General features: G+C 38.1%; 2 protein-coding genes across 2 annotated transcripts in view; one reads left to right on the forward strand and one right to left on the reverse strand.

Moving 5' to 3' along the window:
• The window catches only part of LOC118852263 (amyloid beta precursor protein binding family B member 1 interacting protein), a 116,526-nt gene extending 111,936 nt beyond the window's left edge, over nt 1-4,590 (forward strand). The window contains exon 14 of the mRNA XM_036761965.1: nt 2,246-4,590. Coding sequence (XP_036617860.1) covers nt 2,246-2,740 — 495 coding nt within the window. The 3' untranslated portion in view covers nt 2,741-4,590. The remainder of the gene's footprint in view (nt 1-2,245) is intronic.
• Nucleotides 4,591-6,732: 2,142 nt separating this feature from the next.
• The window catches only part of LOC118850889 (protein adenylyltransferase SelO-like), a 59,220-nt gene continuing 50,734 nt past the window's right edge, over nt 6,733-15,218 (reverse strand). The window contains exons 18-19 of the mRNA XM_036760525.1: nt 11,844-11,923; nt 6,733-6,974 (exon numbers count right to left, since the gene is read on the reverse strand). Coding sequence (XP_036616420.1) covers nt 6,852-6,974; nt 11,844-11,923 — 203 coding nt within the window. The 3' untranslated portion in view covers nt 6,733-6,851. The remainder of the gene's footprint in view (nt 6,975-11,843; nt 11,924-15,218) is intronic.

Genomic DNA, 15,218 nt, shown 5'->3' on the forward strand with positions numbered 1-15,218 from the left:
GTTCCTAAGCTGCATGTATTGGGGAGCAGGGCGGAGGGGAACAGTTAATTAGCTTATTCATGCAAACTAAACAAATGAAAGAAAAAAAATAAATCACAAGGTGTTTTCTTGGGAAAAGCCTAATTTGATATTCAGTGGGGAGAGGTCATTACATGATGAAAGAAAAAAAGCATTACATTTCTATTTAAAAATGAAACTCTGCTCTGGAGGAAGTGACAGCTGAAAAGCTTGAGTAAAATTTTATGTAAATATCCATCATTATTCTACATTCTAACGCTTGCGGATAAAGGGGTGACCCTTACTGGTAATAATACCTTTTGTCTTTGTTACAGTTTTACTTTGTACACCTTTTTAGTTCATTTAATTCTTATCACAATTCTGTGTGGTAGGTAGAATGAATTGCTTGATCCGTTCCTCACGAAGACATTGAAAAGGAGCAACCTCCCCAAGGCCCCTGAGGACATAAATAGTCTGAGAGCTAAGCAGGACTATCTCTGCACCTGTTTCTTCATTTGCTAAATGAGGGAGCTGGACACAGTGACATCCAGGGCCTCTTCTAGGTGTAAGGTGATCTTATGAAGTAAAGACCACTGCTTCCAATTCCTGCTGGTAAATGCTCTTTCAAAACAGAGGTCCACTAAACCAGTTCACCAGTTGAAAAGCAATCTCACTATAGAAGTATTGAAGCTTCCTTACGAAGTCTACAGCCTTAGGAGACAAGCACTTTTAAACCTTAAAGTGCCGTATAAATGTGAATTACTGTTATGATTCCCAGACTTGATGGGAAGAGAAATTGAAGTAGAGATAGAAGAAGCTAGGACAGAGGGGACAGTTGGTGCTTTTTTTTTTTGCAAGAATTATCCTTTCTCCTAAATTCTCATAAAAGTTACTCAGAAAAGGTTCTCCTTGCCATCCACTAAGCTCTAATAAAAAGTAGGACATTCATGCCAGGATGACACAGAAGGGATCTGGAAGACTTCTTTGTCCTCATTTTAGCATCTATTAAGTGCTTACTTTGTGTAGAGTGCTATTAGATAACATGTGAGTGACATTATGGAATTTGTCACCTAGAAGGGGGAAAAGACGCATAGGTTCACTAGAAATGTGTAAAACAAAGAGCTCTGGAAGGCTGTGGGGTAAAGGTAGTTCATTCGCTACACAGGAAGAATAAGCAGAGGCTTCAAAGAGGAAGTATTATTTGAATTGCACTTTAAGGGATGACCAGGAATTCAGGAAGGTTTGTAATGGGAGGATGAGTAGGGTCCTTGTCTCCTGCAATGGTCCCCCATTTTCCCAAGGGCTGTAGCTACTAAATTCAGGGTGGTCAAACTGGTCATGTACAATGGAAGTGGCTGTGCCACCAGCTCAGTTTGTAACAAGATAAATGTGACCGCTCTGGGACACCTCGTGGTATAGCGGAATCTGGTAAACACTTAGGTTTAGTTTTGTTTTGCTTTAGGGACAGAATGTCGGGTGAGCACAAGGTTAGATAAAAATGAGAAAATAGCAATAGCTGAGTTCTGTTCCAGTACGGTCCTTTAAAGTGAGGGACGAATCCTGAGACCTGATTCCTCGAGTTCACTTTTTAACCGTCCTCACTCCTTTAGTCATTTGGCTCTGTGCTAACCAAAAATGAATGCCAGAATTAGAACAATGTCTTCTTAGCAGATTGTCCTATCAGAGGAGGTGTTTGTAAACAGCACAGCACCTGGCACTTGGCAGGCAGTATATATTTATTGTTCCCTTACCCCTATCATGGAGATTAAATCTTAGCATAAATCTTTCATTTACAAAACACCTTCCTGCATCACTGTCCTGTTAGATAGGTATATACATGTTATAACCTCCATCTTACTGATGAAGAAACCGAGGCCCAGAAGGGTTTTCACTAGCCGAAGTTGTATTTGGAAAGGACGTTAGATTACAGTCAGAAGGCTTAGTTCAGAGAAGTCCAGCTTTGACCTCAATTGAGCAAGTCACTCAAGTTCCCTGGGCTTCCTAATCTGGATGAAAGAAATGTCAGTCATAGTGGCAAAGTCTTGGGGGGTGGAGGGGACAAACCTCAGTGTAATTTCATTGGCATTCCAAGAATAAAGATGAATCCGAAGTGATCATTAAATGAATTAACACAGTTTTTATGTGTGCAAAGCACTACATTTGAAATAGACCTACATTATCTAGACTTGAAATGTTTTGATAAGCTTATTCTTTCTGTGGGAACATGAATAATATTGTCTTTTTAAAGGACAAGAAGCCAGCCGTTAGTAACTGTGATACACCAGCACCTCCAGCCAACAATCTTAAGAAATCCCACCTGCTGCCGCCACCACCACCACAGCGACGGTCTTCTGATGTGAATTCAGTGTCTCTGATGCCCCTCAAACCCATGCTACCCTCCAAACTGTCACCTCAAGATGATTTTCCTTTACCACCACCTATGGGAGAGGCTGAGCTCCCCCCACCGCCACCAGAGTTTATCGAAGAGCCTCCCAACTTTGTGCCTCCTCCACCTCCCACAGTTTCTAGTGGTGATGAATTTCCATTACCACCTCCTCCTCCACCTCCACCATTCCAATCCACTGAACCCGGTAAACCTCTCCCACTCATCACTAAAAAGCCTCCAATGGCTCCCAAAAGGCTAGAGAATCCAGGACCAGCCCCTGGGGGTGCAAGCGGGGAGCAAGATTTTATGTCTGATCTGATGAAAGCTTTGCAAAAGAAAAGAGGTAACCTATCCTGAATTTTTTTTTGTTTTCTGGAAGAGAAACAAGACAAAACATTTCTACATAAATAAGCATACCTTTTTTTCACTGTGGATTTTAATTGTATTCTTGAGACCACTTAATGATTGCTTTTATAAAATATTAACCACAGTAGAAATGATAAACATATTTTCAGTCATTAACTTTTTCAGAATTGACTTACTGACTAGTGGCTAAACATCTTTTCTTTGCACTTCAACTGAATATACCCTTGTTTTTTTAAATTGACCCACAATTATGTTATATGTCTCATTTATTTTATAATAGAAGAATTACATAAAATGTAACATTTTATATAGAAACATTGTATAGGGGGTAGTAGGTGGAAATCATAGGGAGGCAGATCTTAGCCCATTAGCTTTCCCATAATGGAGGAAGCTATCTTGTAAAATACTCTATGTCTGATAGCTGAGGCTGCATGGCCAAAGCCAGAGATGCTATAGAAGGACTACGTATGTTGGGTGGGAAAGTGGACAGGACACCTTCAAGAGCCCTCCAAGTCGAACAGTCTACAATTCTAGATTTAAAAGCCAAAAGGAAAATGTTTTCCCTTTGTGTTTCTTAAATCCAATAGATAAAAAGGCAGCACGATGTGCTGGGCATAAAGCTGGTCTTGGAGTCACAGAATTTTAGAGTTGGTTAGGTCTTCAGTGTCCACACAGTCCATCTAATTCATCTAGCTCTATAGTCAAGGGCAAACCTCTTAACCTCTCAGAATCCCAGAAAACTCTGAAACTACAAATTATAGATAAATTGAGCTTATCTTAATGGAGGGAGTTAATACACCATTGTAGAGAACTCTCAGTCCAGACCAGAGAGAGGGGAGGGAAAGAAAACTGAACACAAAATATTTTATAATAAAATCTACCCTTTAAAATAATTTTTAAATAGTTATTAATTCTGGTCATAGAATTATCACCAACTCTTAACAGTGCATTTCCCCAAAGCAAATATACAAGTTTCTCCAGCCCTATTCCTAGGAAAACAAAAGGAAAAGAAAATTAAAAGGCAGTTTATTCACTTTATTTTTAGTTCACTGCGCATTTCATTTTAGAATGCATTGTGCATGTCCTTGGTTTTTTCATGGAACACAAAAGAGATTTGAATTTGTAAATTAACCATCACTAAAGTATTGTGCGTTCCAGTCTCATCACTTTTCAAATGTAAGAAAGATGATTATGCCTCCATTTTGGTATATGAAAAATGAAGCTTAGAAAATAAGCTGCATTTCATTTTACTTAAGGACCCTAAGTACTTTTTTAAAATACGGATGAAAAATTTTGAGGTTTGTCAGTTTCTAACCTAGATATTAATTTAAATATCAGTTTGCCTTTATAAAGTACAGTTGAGAGAAATATGATTACACTTCAATGTATTTATTAAATTATAATTTATGAGATCTTATTGGTTATTTTATGAATATGTGTTAGCACAAGGACAAAGGATAACTAACATATATACAAAATTCCTCTTTAAAATCTGTACATCTATTAGAAAATTACCAGTTACCAACATTTAATTCTGGGAGAACCACAGACATCCAAGGTAATTAGAAAGTGTGATTTCCCAACAAACAGTGAAATAAATTTCAGGAAAGCAATTTCCCAGATACTTGACTCAAATGCAGTGAAGTAAGGGCAGGTACCCATGGCATCTCCCTTCTTTACCCTGCCTGTTGGCCAGTCTAACTCTAAGCCCTGTGGGCTCAGGAATCCATTTCTTTGCAAAGCCCCAAAGGCAGCACAGTTTAGATATTTGGAGTTTGAAGATTTAAGTTTATTCTTTTTTTTGTTTTTGTTTTTGTTTTGGAGGGGAGAAGGCACGGCAATTAGGGCTAAGTGACTTGCCCAAGGTCACACAAGTGCGTCAGGTGCCTGAGGTCACATTTGAACTCAGGTCCTCCTGACTCTAGGGCCAGTGCTCTACTCACTGCACCACCTAGCTGCCCTGGAAGATGTAAGTTTAAATCGCGGTTCCTCTGCCTTTGTGACTCTTGAACAAATCACTGAGGAGGCCTCAGGTTCATTATCTGAAGAATTATTCCTAAGGTCTTTTCTAGCTTAAAATTGTATCTTATTTTAACACATATGATAAATTGGATTAGTTCCTGGGTGGCCTTCGTGGCCTAGGTTTGCTTCTAAGCTAATCTAAGAGCACTGTCAATTCAAACTCCCTAAGACAATCTAGGCCCTTTTTAGAGGGTTCTTTGGGACTGAGCCAGACCACTGGGGCTTCTCCAGTTAGCTTGAGGAAAGAGCCCAATCGGTCTTTTTCCTGAGTTCATCTCAGACTTTTTATTGTTGTTCAGTGCATTAGAACAACTTTTTGTTTTCTGTGTAATCACTGAAAGTAAAAACTCTACAACTGAATGTCCCGAGGTGGTGACTCTCCTCCCTCTTCTGTCAGCTCCCTCCCCCTGTCACAACTCAGTGGTTCAGCCCCACCCCTCTTTACTGCAGATAATCTGTTGTCCATCTGTAACCTGAAATGTCCATCTCATTAAATCAGGAAGCTCCCAGATGGCTTGGAAACGAGTCCTAAAATTCCCTCTAAAGAACCTTTTTACTTCCACATTCATGTGGATAGATAGTGTTAACAACTCTGACCACTAAGTTTATAGATTACTATAAAAATGTAAATGCTATAAATTTTTTGTGTTTAGAGTTCTGTGAATAATTTTATATATGTACATAAATTTTATTTTGTAGTCATAGAATTTTAGTGCTAGAAAGTACCTCCACAATCATCTAATCCAACCACTTCATTTTATGCATGAGGCTCAGACACATAGCAAGAGAGGCAGCCCAAGAACACACTTCTCCTGACTTGGAGGCCTTTGTTTTTTCCCCTGTGCTGTGCATGGATGGGTAAGGCTTTGGCCATATATGGTCCAAGGAAGTGGCATGCTGAAGACTGTCATAACAAGGAAATCCATTGGAAGAGAATCAACAGATCAAAGACACAGTTGCTAACAAGAGAAATTTAGAGAACAAGCCCAGCATCTGAAGCCTAGGAGTCAAGAGAGGAAGTAGTGCAGGATAGCCCGGCTTGCATACCATGCCCCAGATTTTGTGGTCTAAACAGTTCTCATACACCAGCATCATCCCATCCTGCATCCCTACCAGTACTGGGGCCTGAATATACATGTTTCCACAAAACAAAAACAAGTTGAATATCTGCTAAATAAGTTTTGTACAAAGATAAAGTATTTTAAAGGTAGAACTTAATGTTGTATTTTTTAATCTTAAGAGAACCTGACAAAAAATTTTTTTCTATTAAAAAATATGCTTCTAATTTCTGGAGTCTGGTCTTTAAAATTTGTTTTGAAACCTAAAGAAATTCAAATAGAGGCAAAGCCTGAAAAATACTGCTCAATTAATGTCATTTCACAATAATTACATAGCAATACTTTATATAACACAAATTCTACCACAGCCATTGTCCAGCTATCACTCAAGTCCACAGTAATGCTACACTAACTCCAGCCTACGTATTTGTATCATAAAATAAAATGTTCTCTAAAATGCAACATCTAGTGTAGGGTTTTGTAGAAGCAATTAGTAATGTGAGATGGGCTTTTTTTTTAGCAGAAAGGAGTCACAGTGACAATTTAGGTGTACAAAGCTCTGAACAGTCCCATGTGAGTAGTCCTAAAGGACCTGGAAGGCAAAGAGAAGTCTTATGCTTTGTTTCAGCAAATGAGATAATACAAAGAGAGCAACATTTTATCATTTTTTTTTTACTATTCTTTGCATTCCTCCATGAGGACTTAGCACAAGTTTCTAGAGAATCATGTTGTTAATTAATTGACTAAAGGGTTATCTTAAAATTTCTTCATGATTAAAAACAATTCAAGTGATTTACTGGAAGGAAGCTACAGTCTTTCCAAATTATTGATTAAAACACAAAGATATGAACAATTTTCAGTAGGAAGAGTTCAGGATTAAGCTTTTTTTTTGGCTAAATAAATGTTTATTTTCATACATAATTATACTTCATCATTACAAAAATCTATGACTCATCAATATGCAATTTCTTATTAACAGTTTCTCAGATTATATTAAAAGTCCAAATTAAGACCAACTTTAATCAGGATGAACAGCTGACTTTGAGATCTTTTGCCCATAAAGGGGTAGGAGAAGAATATCCTGCTTTCTCTGCTGCTGACTGCTTCTGGAATGGATGCTGAAGAACTTGCTGTAAAAGATGAACCTAAAAAAATTAGAACAAATAAAAGCTTCACTGGGAGAGGGAGAAGAAATTCTAATAAGATAATTTTCCAAGCTTATTTAAAAGCCTTTATGTTATTACTACATTTTAACATAAAAGTAGAGGTAGTTTTTAATATCTAGCACAATGCTGGACACATGGGAATCATTAAAAAATGAAACCACACTTATTTTGTTTTAATAATAATGATAGCTAACCAGGCACTGTGCTAAGTGCTTCACAATTATTAACAAATATGATCCTAACGACCACCCTTGGAGGCAGGTGCTATTATGATTCCCATTTAACAGGTAAGGAAACTGAGGCAAACAGGGTTAAGTGACTTGCCCAGGGTCATACAGCTAGTGAGTGTCTTGAAGCTGGATCTGAACTTGGATCTTCCTGACTCTAGGCTCAGTGCTCACTATGTCACCTAACTTCCTCAAACCCAAAGTTTGCCACCATCCTCTTCTAGCTTATCTTGGATCTTTTTTACATGAGTGCTATGTCAGAATGTATGAACTGCTAAGATTTAAAAGGTAATCTGTGATAGGGAATCAAGATGGTGGAGAAAAAGCAGCTGTTCACCTGAGTTCTCTCCCAAACCCCTCCAAACACCTTTAAATTAAATTTTATAGAACAATTCCTGGAGTAGCAGAATTCAAGAAAGGACAGGGTGAAATAACTTTCCAGCCAAAGACAACTTAGAAGGTCAGCAGGGAAGGTCTGTCACATCTGAGTGAAAATGGAGCACAGTCTAGCACAAGCTGTGCCAGCACAGACTAGGTCCCCAGAAAACCAGGAGCAGGCCTTGGGAGCCATGAATCTATAGTGGCAGCAGCTACTTCCGGGGCTCTCAGCCCATAGATGGTAAGGGAATTGAACAACAGATCAAAAGGAGATTACAAGGGTCTCTTTGCTGGCACTAGGGGCAGGACTCTCGTACTTTGCCCATACTTCAGTCCAGGTCACAGTCCTGGGTGGAGGTCCCAGGGCAAGGAGGAGCACTAGCACAACAGAACTTGTGACCACATTGAAATGAGGACCCTCCTTGCAGTTCCAGGGCAGAAAAGAGTGCTTGTGGTAGCTCACAGACCAGAGCATAGGCCAGGAGAGTTGCAAACACCTGTCCTTAGATCATACCACCTTGGAAGAACTGAAAACTTAGAAGTGCCTAGAAGTATCTCTGAAAACAATTGCACACAAACCCAGAAGCTTGGGACAGTTCACCCAGGAAGCAGAGCCCCACTTTAACAAAGAATTAAAAGTCAAGAAATAGACTGTGAAAATGAGTAAACAATAGAAAAAAAATCTGACCACATAAAGTGAATATGGTGACAAGGAAGATCAAAAGACACACAGAGTAGAAGATAACAAAGTAAAGCTCCTACATCCAAAGCTTCCAAGAAAAATATGAATTAGTCTCAGGCCATGAAGGGTTCAAAAAGGATTTTGAAAATCAAGAAGGAGGAAAAATTGTTAAGAGAAATGAGTGTTGCAAGAAAATTTAAAGAAAACAGCTTGGGAAAGAAGACACAAAAAATGCTGAAGAAAATAACTTGAAAAACAGACTAGACCAAGTGGTGAAAGAAGTACAAAAAATGAGAAGAATACACTGAAAAGCAAAATTAGCCAAATGGAAAAAGAGGCACAAAAACTCACTGAAGGAAAAAAAAACTCCTTAAAAAGGAGAATTGGCTAAATGGAAAATGAGGTACAAAAGGTCACTGAAGAAAATGATGCCTTGAAAATTAGAATTGATCAAATGGAAGCTAATGGCTTTATGAGAAATCAAGAATCAATAAAACAACTAAAAGAATGAAAAATAGAAGGCAAAGTGAAATATCTCATTGGAAAAATAACTGCCATGGAAAATAGATCCAGGAGAGATAATGTAAAACTTACTGGATTACCTGAAAGCCATCTTCAAGAAATTATCAAGGAAAACTGATATTCTGGAGGGAGAGGGTAAAATAGAAATTGAAAGAATTCACTGATCATCTCCTGAAAGAGATCCCAAATGAAAAGCTCCCAGGTCAAGGAGAAAACATTGCAAGTAGCCGAAAAGAAACAATTCAGATACTAAGGAGCCACGTTAAAAGTAACACAAAATTTAATAGCCTCTACATTAAAAGATCAGAGGACTTGAAATATGATATTCCATAAGGCAAAGGAGTGTGGATTACAACCAAGAATCACCTACCCAGCAAAACTGAGTATAATCCTTCAGGGGGAAAAGTGGACATTCAATGAAATGGAAGACTTTCAAGCATTCTTGTTTGTTTTTTGGAGGGGGGAAGGCAGGGCAATTGGGGTTAAGTGACTTGCCCAAGGTCACATAGCTAGTAAGTGTCTCAAGTGTCTGAGATCAGATTTGAACTCAGGTCCTCCTGACTCCAGGGCCAGTGCTCTACTCACTGTGCCACCTAGCTGCCCTATTTTCAAGCATTCTTGATGAAAAGACCAGAGCTGAATAGAAAATCTGACTTTCAAATACAAGACTCAAGAGAAGCATAAAAAGGTAAACAGGAAAGGGAAATCATAAGGAACTTAATAAGATTAAACTGTTTACATTCCTACATAGGAAGATGATACATGTAACTCACAAAGAACCCTCTCATTATTAGGGCAGTTAGAAGACATGTGTGTGTGTGTGTGTGTGTGTGTGTATATATATATAAAAGACGTGTGTGTGTGTATATATATATATATATATGTATATATATACACATACATATATATAGACAAGATGGCACAGATGAGTTGAATATGAAGGTATAATATCTAAAAAGAAATTAAGGGATGAGAGAGGAATGCACTGGGAGAAAGGGAAAGGTAGAATGGGGCAAATTATCTCACATAAAAGAGGCAAAAAAAGCTTTTACAATGGAGGGGAACATGGGGGAGGTAAGAGAGAGGGAGTGAACCTTACTCATTGGAATTGGCTCAAAGAGAGAATAGCATACACACTCAATTGGGTATGGAAATCTATCTTACCCTACAGGAAAGTAGGGGGGAAGGGGATGGTAATGGGAGTAATAGAAGGGAGGGTAGATTGGGGGAAGCTGTAGTCAGAAGCAAAACACTTTTGAGGAGGGACAGGGTGAAAGCAGAGAGAGAACAGAAAAAATGGGGAGTGAGGATGGAGGGAAATACAGTTAGCAATTGTAACTGAAAAAATTTAGAAGCAATTTTCTCTGATAAAGGTGCTCATTTCTCAAACTATATATAGAGAACTGAGTCAAATTTATAAAAATAACATAAAAGTAGAGGTAGTTTTTAATATCTAGCACAATGCTGGACACATTCCCCAACTGATAAATGATAAAAATATGAACAGTTTTCGGATGAAGTAATTTAAAACTATATCCATATGAAAAAAATCCTCTAAATCACTACTGATTGGAGAAATGCAAATCAAAGCAATTCTGAGGTAGTACCTCATACCTATTAAATTGGGTAATAGAACAGAAAAGGGAAGTGAGAAATACTGGAGGGAATGTGGGAAAAACGAGACATTAATGCACTGCTGGTGAAGTTGTGAACAGATTCAACCATTCTGTAGAACAATTTGGAACCATGTCCAAAGGCTATAAAACCATGCTCACCCTTTGCTGTAGCGATGCCACCACTAGGTCTGTATCTCAAAAGAGATAATAAAAAACAAAAAGAAAAGAACCTATATGTACAAAAATATTTATAGCAGCTCTTTTCTGGGGTCAAAGAACTAAAAATTGAGGGGATACCCATCAACTGGGGAATGGCTGAACAAGCTGTAATATGTGATAGTGATGGAATATTATTGTGCTATAAGAAATGATGAGCAGGATGCTCTCAGAAAAACCTGGAAAAACTTACAGAAGCTGTTGCAGAGTGGCATGTTCAGAGTAACAGCAACACTGTCGGATGATCAGCTATGAAGGACTTATGATGAAAAATGCTATCCATCCCCAGAGAAAGAGCTGATGGTATCTGAATACAGACTGAAGCATACTTTTTTTTTTTACTTTCTTTACTTTTCTTGAGTTTTTTTGTCTATGTTTTCTTTCACAACGTGACTAAAATGGAAATATGTTTTGCATGACTACACATGTATAACCTATTTGAAACTGCTTGCCTTCTCAATGAGGGGGGTGGAGATGGAGGAAGGGAGAGAATATGGAATTCAAAGTTTTAAAAATGTTAAAAATTGTTCTTACATGTAATTGGGGAAAAATAAAACACTAAACATTTTTTAAATAAAAGGTAATATGTGTTCTAAAATCACTATTGTATACAATGAAGAGATGCAATTGATGTAGTAGAAAGGTTGACCTCGTATTCAGAAAGACCTAATTCTAGTCCTGGCTATAGGACTTTTCTCAAGTTACTTCAGAGTTCTAGACAAATCTCTTAAAACTGTAAGTTATAGGCCTGGGATCCAGATTTTTTAAAAATGTCATCAAAATTCCCTTTTTCAATATAAGCCAAACTGTATTTAAAATATTGTAACCAGACTGTGACCAAGACTCATCTTCCTGAGTACAAATCCAGCCCCTGACTACAAATTCAGCCTCAGACACTGTGACGTTGGCAAGTCACTTAACCCTTTACCTCAACTCCTCATCTTTAAAATGAGCTAGAGAAGGAAATGGAAAACCACTCTAGTATCTTTGCCAAGAAAACCCCAAGTAGGGTCACCACTGAACAGCAAGAACATTTTTCAGTGTCAAGTCCTTTCCTCAAGGCCAAATTTCAAAAGACGCATCACAAGACTCTTAGCATGAAACTGAGTTTCACCTGTTTAGAAAAGCCTACCAACAGTAGCAAAAGTTTTTAAAACATATGCACTTAAAATCATGAAAATGTGTAGAAAAAATTCAACAATCTTACCTCTGAAAAATCATTCATTTCTGCTTTTCGTACAGCAGATTCTGCCATCCAATTCTTAAGCACATATCTAGGATTGACACCTAAATAAGATAAACAACCTTAAATCAAAAAGGTTTAAATAATGAATATTTCATCATGTAAATAGTTCTGTCAGAATAAACTATTAATAGTCACTATTTAAAAACAAAGGAAAAAATCAACCATGAGGGGAGCTCTCTGATATGGACAGGGGCAGACCCACAACTTGTCTGTCATTTATAGTTTTAGGGGCACTGAAAGTTTTAGTGACTTGCCAATAGTCGGAAACTAAAACAAATCAGGAGCAGGACTTAATCACAGGTCTCTTCCCGACTTCAAGACAAGCCCTCCATACACCACATTGCCTAACAAAATTGGGGTGCCCCAATTAGAGTGGATGCTATTACCAGAGCTTCTCTTATCTTTAAAATTATTTGAATTGAGACTATATAATAGTTTTAACCAGGTGTCTACCCTGAGAAAAAAGTACTTTTATCATGTTGTACTTGATACAGAAAGATAGCACTACTTACCATCAACATGACATTCGTTCTGAGTTGTTTTTGAATAATGGTGATAAATTTTTTGCAAAGAAACCTATATTAATTCAACTAGCATAAGCACCCTTTTAACCATGACATACAATTTGCATGATGGTTGGGAAAGCACAGGGCATAGGCCATAAAAGAAAAAAAGAACAAAGGTCATGGGTTGAATCATCCTGTTAGCTTTGTAACTGTAGTACTAACTCTAATTAGCAAAGTACTCAGCCAAAAGTCAAAGTCATAGAAAGTACTCAAACAAGACACAGACTTAAGGAAATTCTTCCTTGTAAATTAAAACCTATTTTTTTTTCTTCAGGAACATCTTGTCCTTTAACACTGCAATTGATGTTCCCAGATTCTCTAATAAGTTGGGAGAGGCGACAAATTGGAAGACGCCAATCAAACTACAGTTCACCTTCCCTTATTATTCCCCCTCCTGCCTCTTCCTGCATTTGCCAAATTTATGCCCCCACCCCCTCCAAAAAAATATGCCTAAAAACTTCCTAAGTGCAATATTAAAGAGAATTCTAAAAATAGGGATAAAAAGATTGCAGTTACCAATAAAGTTATGAGCTCCTTTAAGCACAAGATAGATTAAAACATTATTTGAACCACCATATTGAAAAGAGTTCTGGAAATAGCTTTTGGGAAACTATAGCAAAGGACAAAATGTGAAATTTCTCTGTGACATATCCAAAAAACAAGATAAAACAGCAACTGCAGAGTTAGCAAGGGAATTTTTAAAATGCTCTCTTATGCCAAAAAGCAAGTTAGAACAGATTTTAATCTGCTTTTTCCGTATGACTAATAGAAAATAAAAGCTACAAAATCAGTACAGTGTGTGTATCTCAGCTGGTAGAGATCTAGCTTAAACGTAGAAAAAAAGTTTACCTTTTATCAAGTGGTTTAAGGTGGTACAATGTGAGGGTAGTCTGCCCTTTGATAGATTCTAGTATTTGTATTTGTCCATAAACATTTTCACCCAAAAAACCTCATGGTGAAATATATTTAATTGTAATCAAACAGATTACCCTATGAAGGACACTGTAAAAGATCTAACAGAGTTATAATAAAAGACCCTCTTACCACGGGAGCTTACACAGAAGCTTTTTAGGTAAGCACAATGCACCCAAGTAATCTGTGAAGAGCATTCCAAGGACAACTAACTACTAATTGTGATGCAAGAGACACCAGAAAAGAGATCAAAGAGCATCCTATGGCCATTAGCCTTCCTACTGCTGCTTTCTGAGGCCCTAAATGCAGCCTGCATAAAAATTAAACATTCCCTACTCTTATGTACTGCCATGAACAGTCTTAAAAAGAAAAAAAGCATTTGCCATATGAATATAGCCTGAATAATTAGAATTACATTTTAAAATTATATTTATAATCAACTTTGTTTTATTATAAATGCATTTATTTTCTTGGCTAAACAATTTTGCTAGATTTTTTTTTAAATTTCTGGGAAATTACCTTTGTATCTTAAGTTTGGGATTCCCACCTAGGAATAGTTTGGGGAATCTCTCACTTCTGTGGCTCATTGCCCTCCACAAAAGCGAAACTTGGTAAGTTCAAGATCTGGCAATCCTCCCCTCCCCCCCCACCCGCTTAGAAGCACTCGGGCTCACAAGAATTCCAAACATCCAACAGTCTTATTCAAATGATAAAGTCTTAAATCAAATTCCGTCTAAATCCAAAATCATCACCACAACCTCAATCATGTACCATACACACACATACACACACCTCTCTTAAACATAACCACACTATTGAGGCATCATGGCCCAGTGCAGAAAGAGCTATTTCCAGAACCATGAGGATCCAAGTTCAAGTCCTACCTCTGACACACTGACCATGTGACTCTGAGCAAGTCCCTCCCCCTCTCAGTGCACTAGACAACTTTAAGCCTACAAATTGCAGAGAAGATGCCAGCCTGCCCTGGCAAAGGAAGCACCTTCTCAAAAGTACCCTACACCAGTAAGACCACAGGTCTAGTCTTCTATTCAGGAAACCTAACTACCCTGGGGTCAGGCCCAACCAAGGGAATAGGCCAGGGTTCGCTCCCTCACCAAGTGCTTCATACCTGGCTTCTTTTTTGCTAACAGGATCACTGCTCTCCTTTGTAGGCTAGATCCTGGGAGTTCTTCTCACCAAGGTCACTGTTCTCAGCTCTGCTTTACAGCTCTGTGCTGTTAGCTTTGTTAGAAGATAGCCCTAAATCACCTCCTCTTCCAAGAACCAGCTCTAACAGCTGCATAAAGCCAAAGTAACTATACACAGCTGTGATAGGAGAGTTGCGTCTCTCCATTTAAACCCCTTCTCCATTTCTATGTCTAGGTCTCACAACTCCATTCTCCGGAGACAGGGCCAATTAAATGAGTTTGTTTTCCAGGTCACACTGGCTCATGGTCACTTCAGAGCCATTTAGTGCCTTCCTCCCTTAGTACCTGCATGGTTCACCTTCAACTTGAACTGGCCTTTTCCGTTGGGTCTTTGCATTCAGAAAGGTATTCCTTCTTTCTTTCATTTATTTTTCTGTCTCCAGTCTTCTTTAGGGGAGACAATCTATTATGTAAACTGCCCTTGCCTACTTCTCGAAAACCTTCAAATAGGGAAGTGGGAAAGACCTGGAAGATCATTATGGTCACTTCTGTGCTTGCATGAGGAAAAGGGAGATCCTACCCTGAAAGTGAAAACTAAAGTCCCCTCTCTCTATATAAAACCCTGGTTAGTTACCTGGAAGAACATGTGCTTCAAAACAAAAAAGATGAGATGACTTATTTTGGGGTCATTAGTTGTATTTTCTTTAATG

Source organism: Trichosurus vulpecula, chromosome 5 (assembly GCF_011100635.1).
Source record: "Trichosurus vulpecula isolate mTriVul1 chromosome 5, mTriVul1.pri, whole genome shotgun sequence".
In the NCBI taxonomy this organism is placed as follows: Eukaryota; Metazoa; Chordata; class Mammalia; order Diprotodontia; family Phalangeridae; genus Trichosurus; species Trichosurus vulpecula.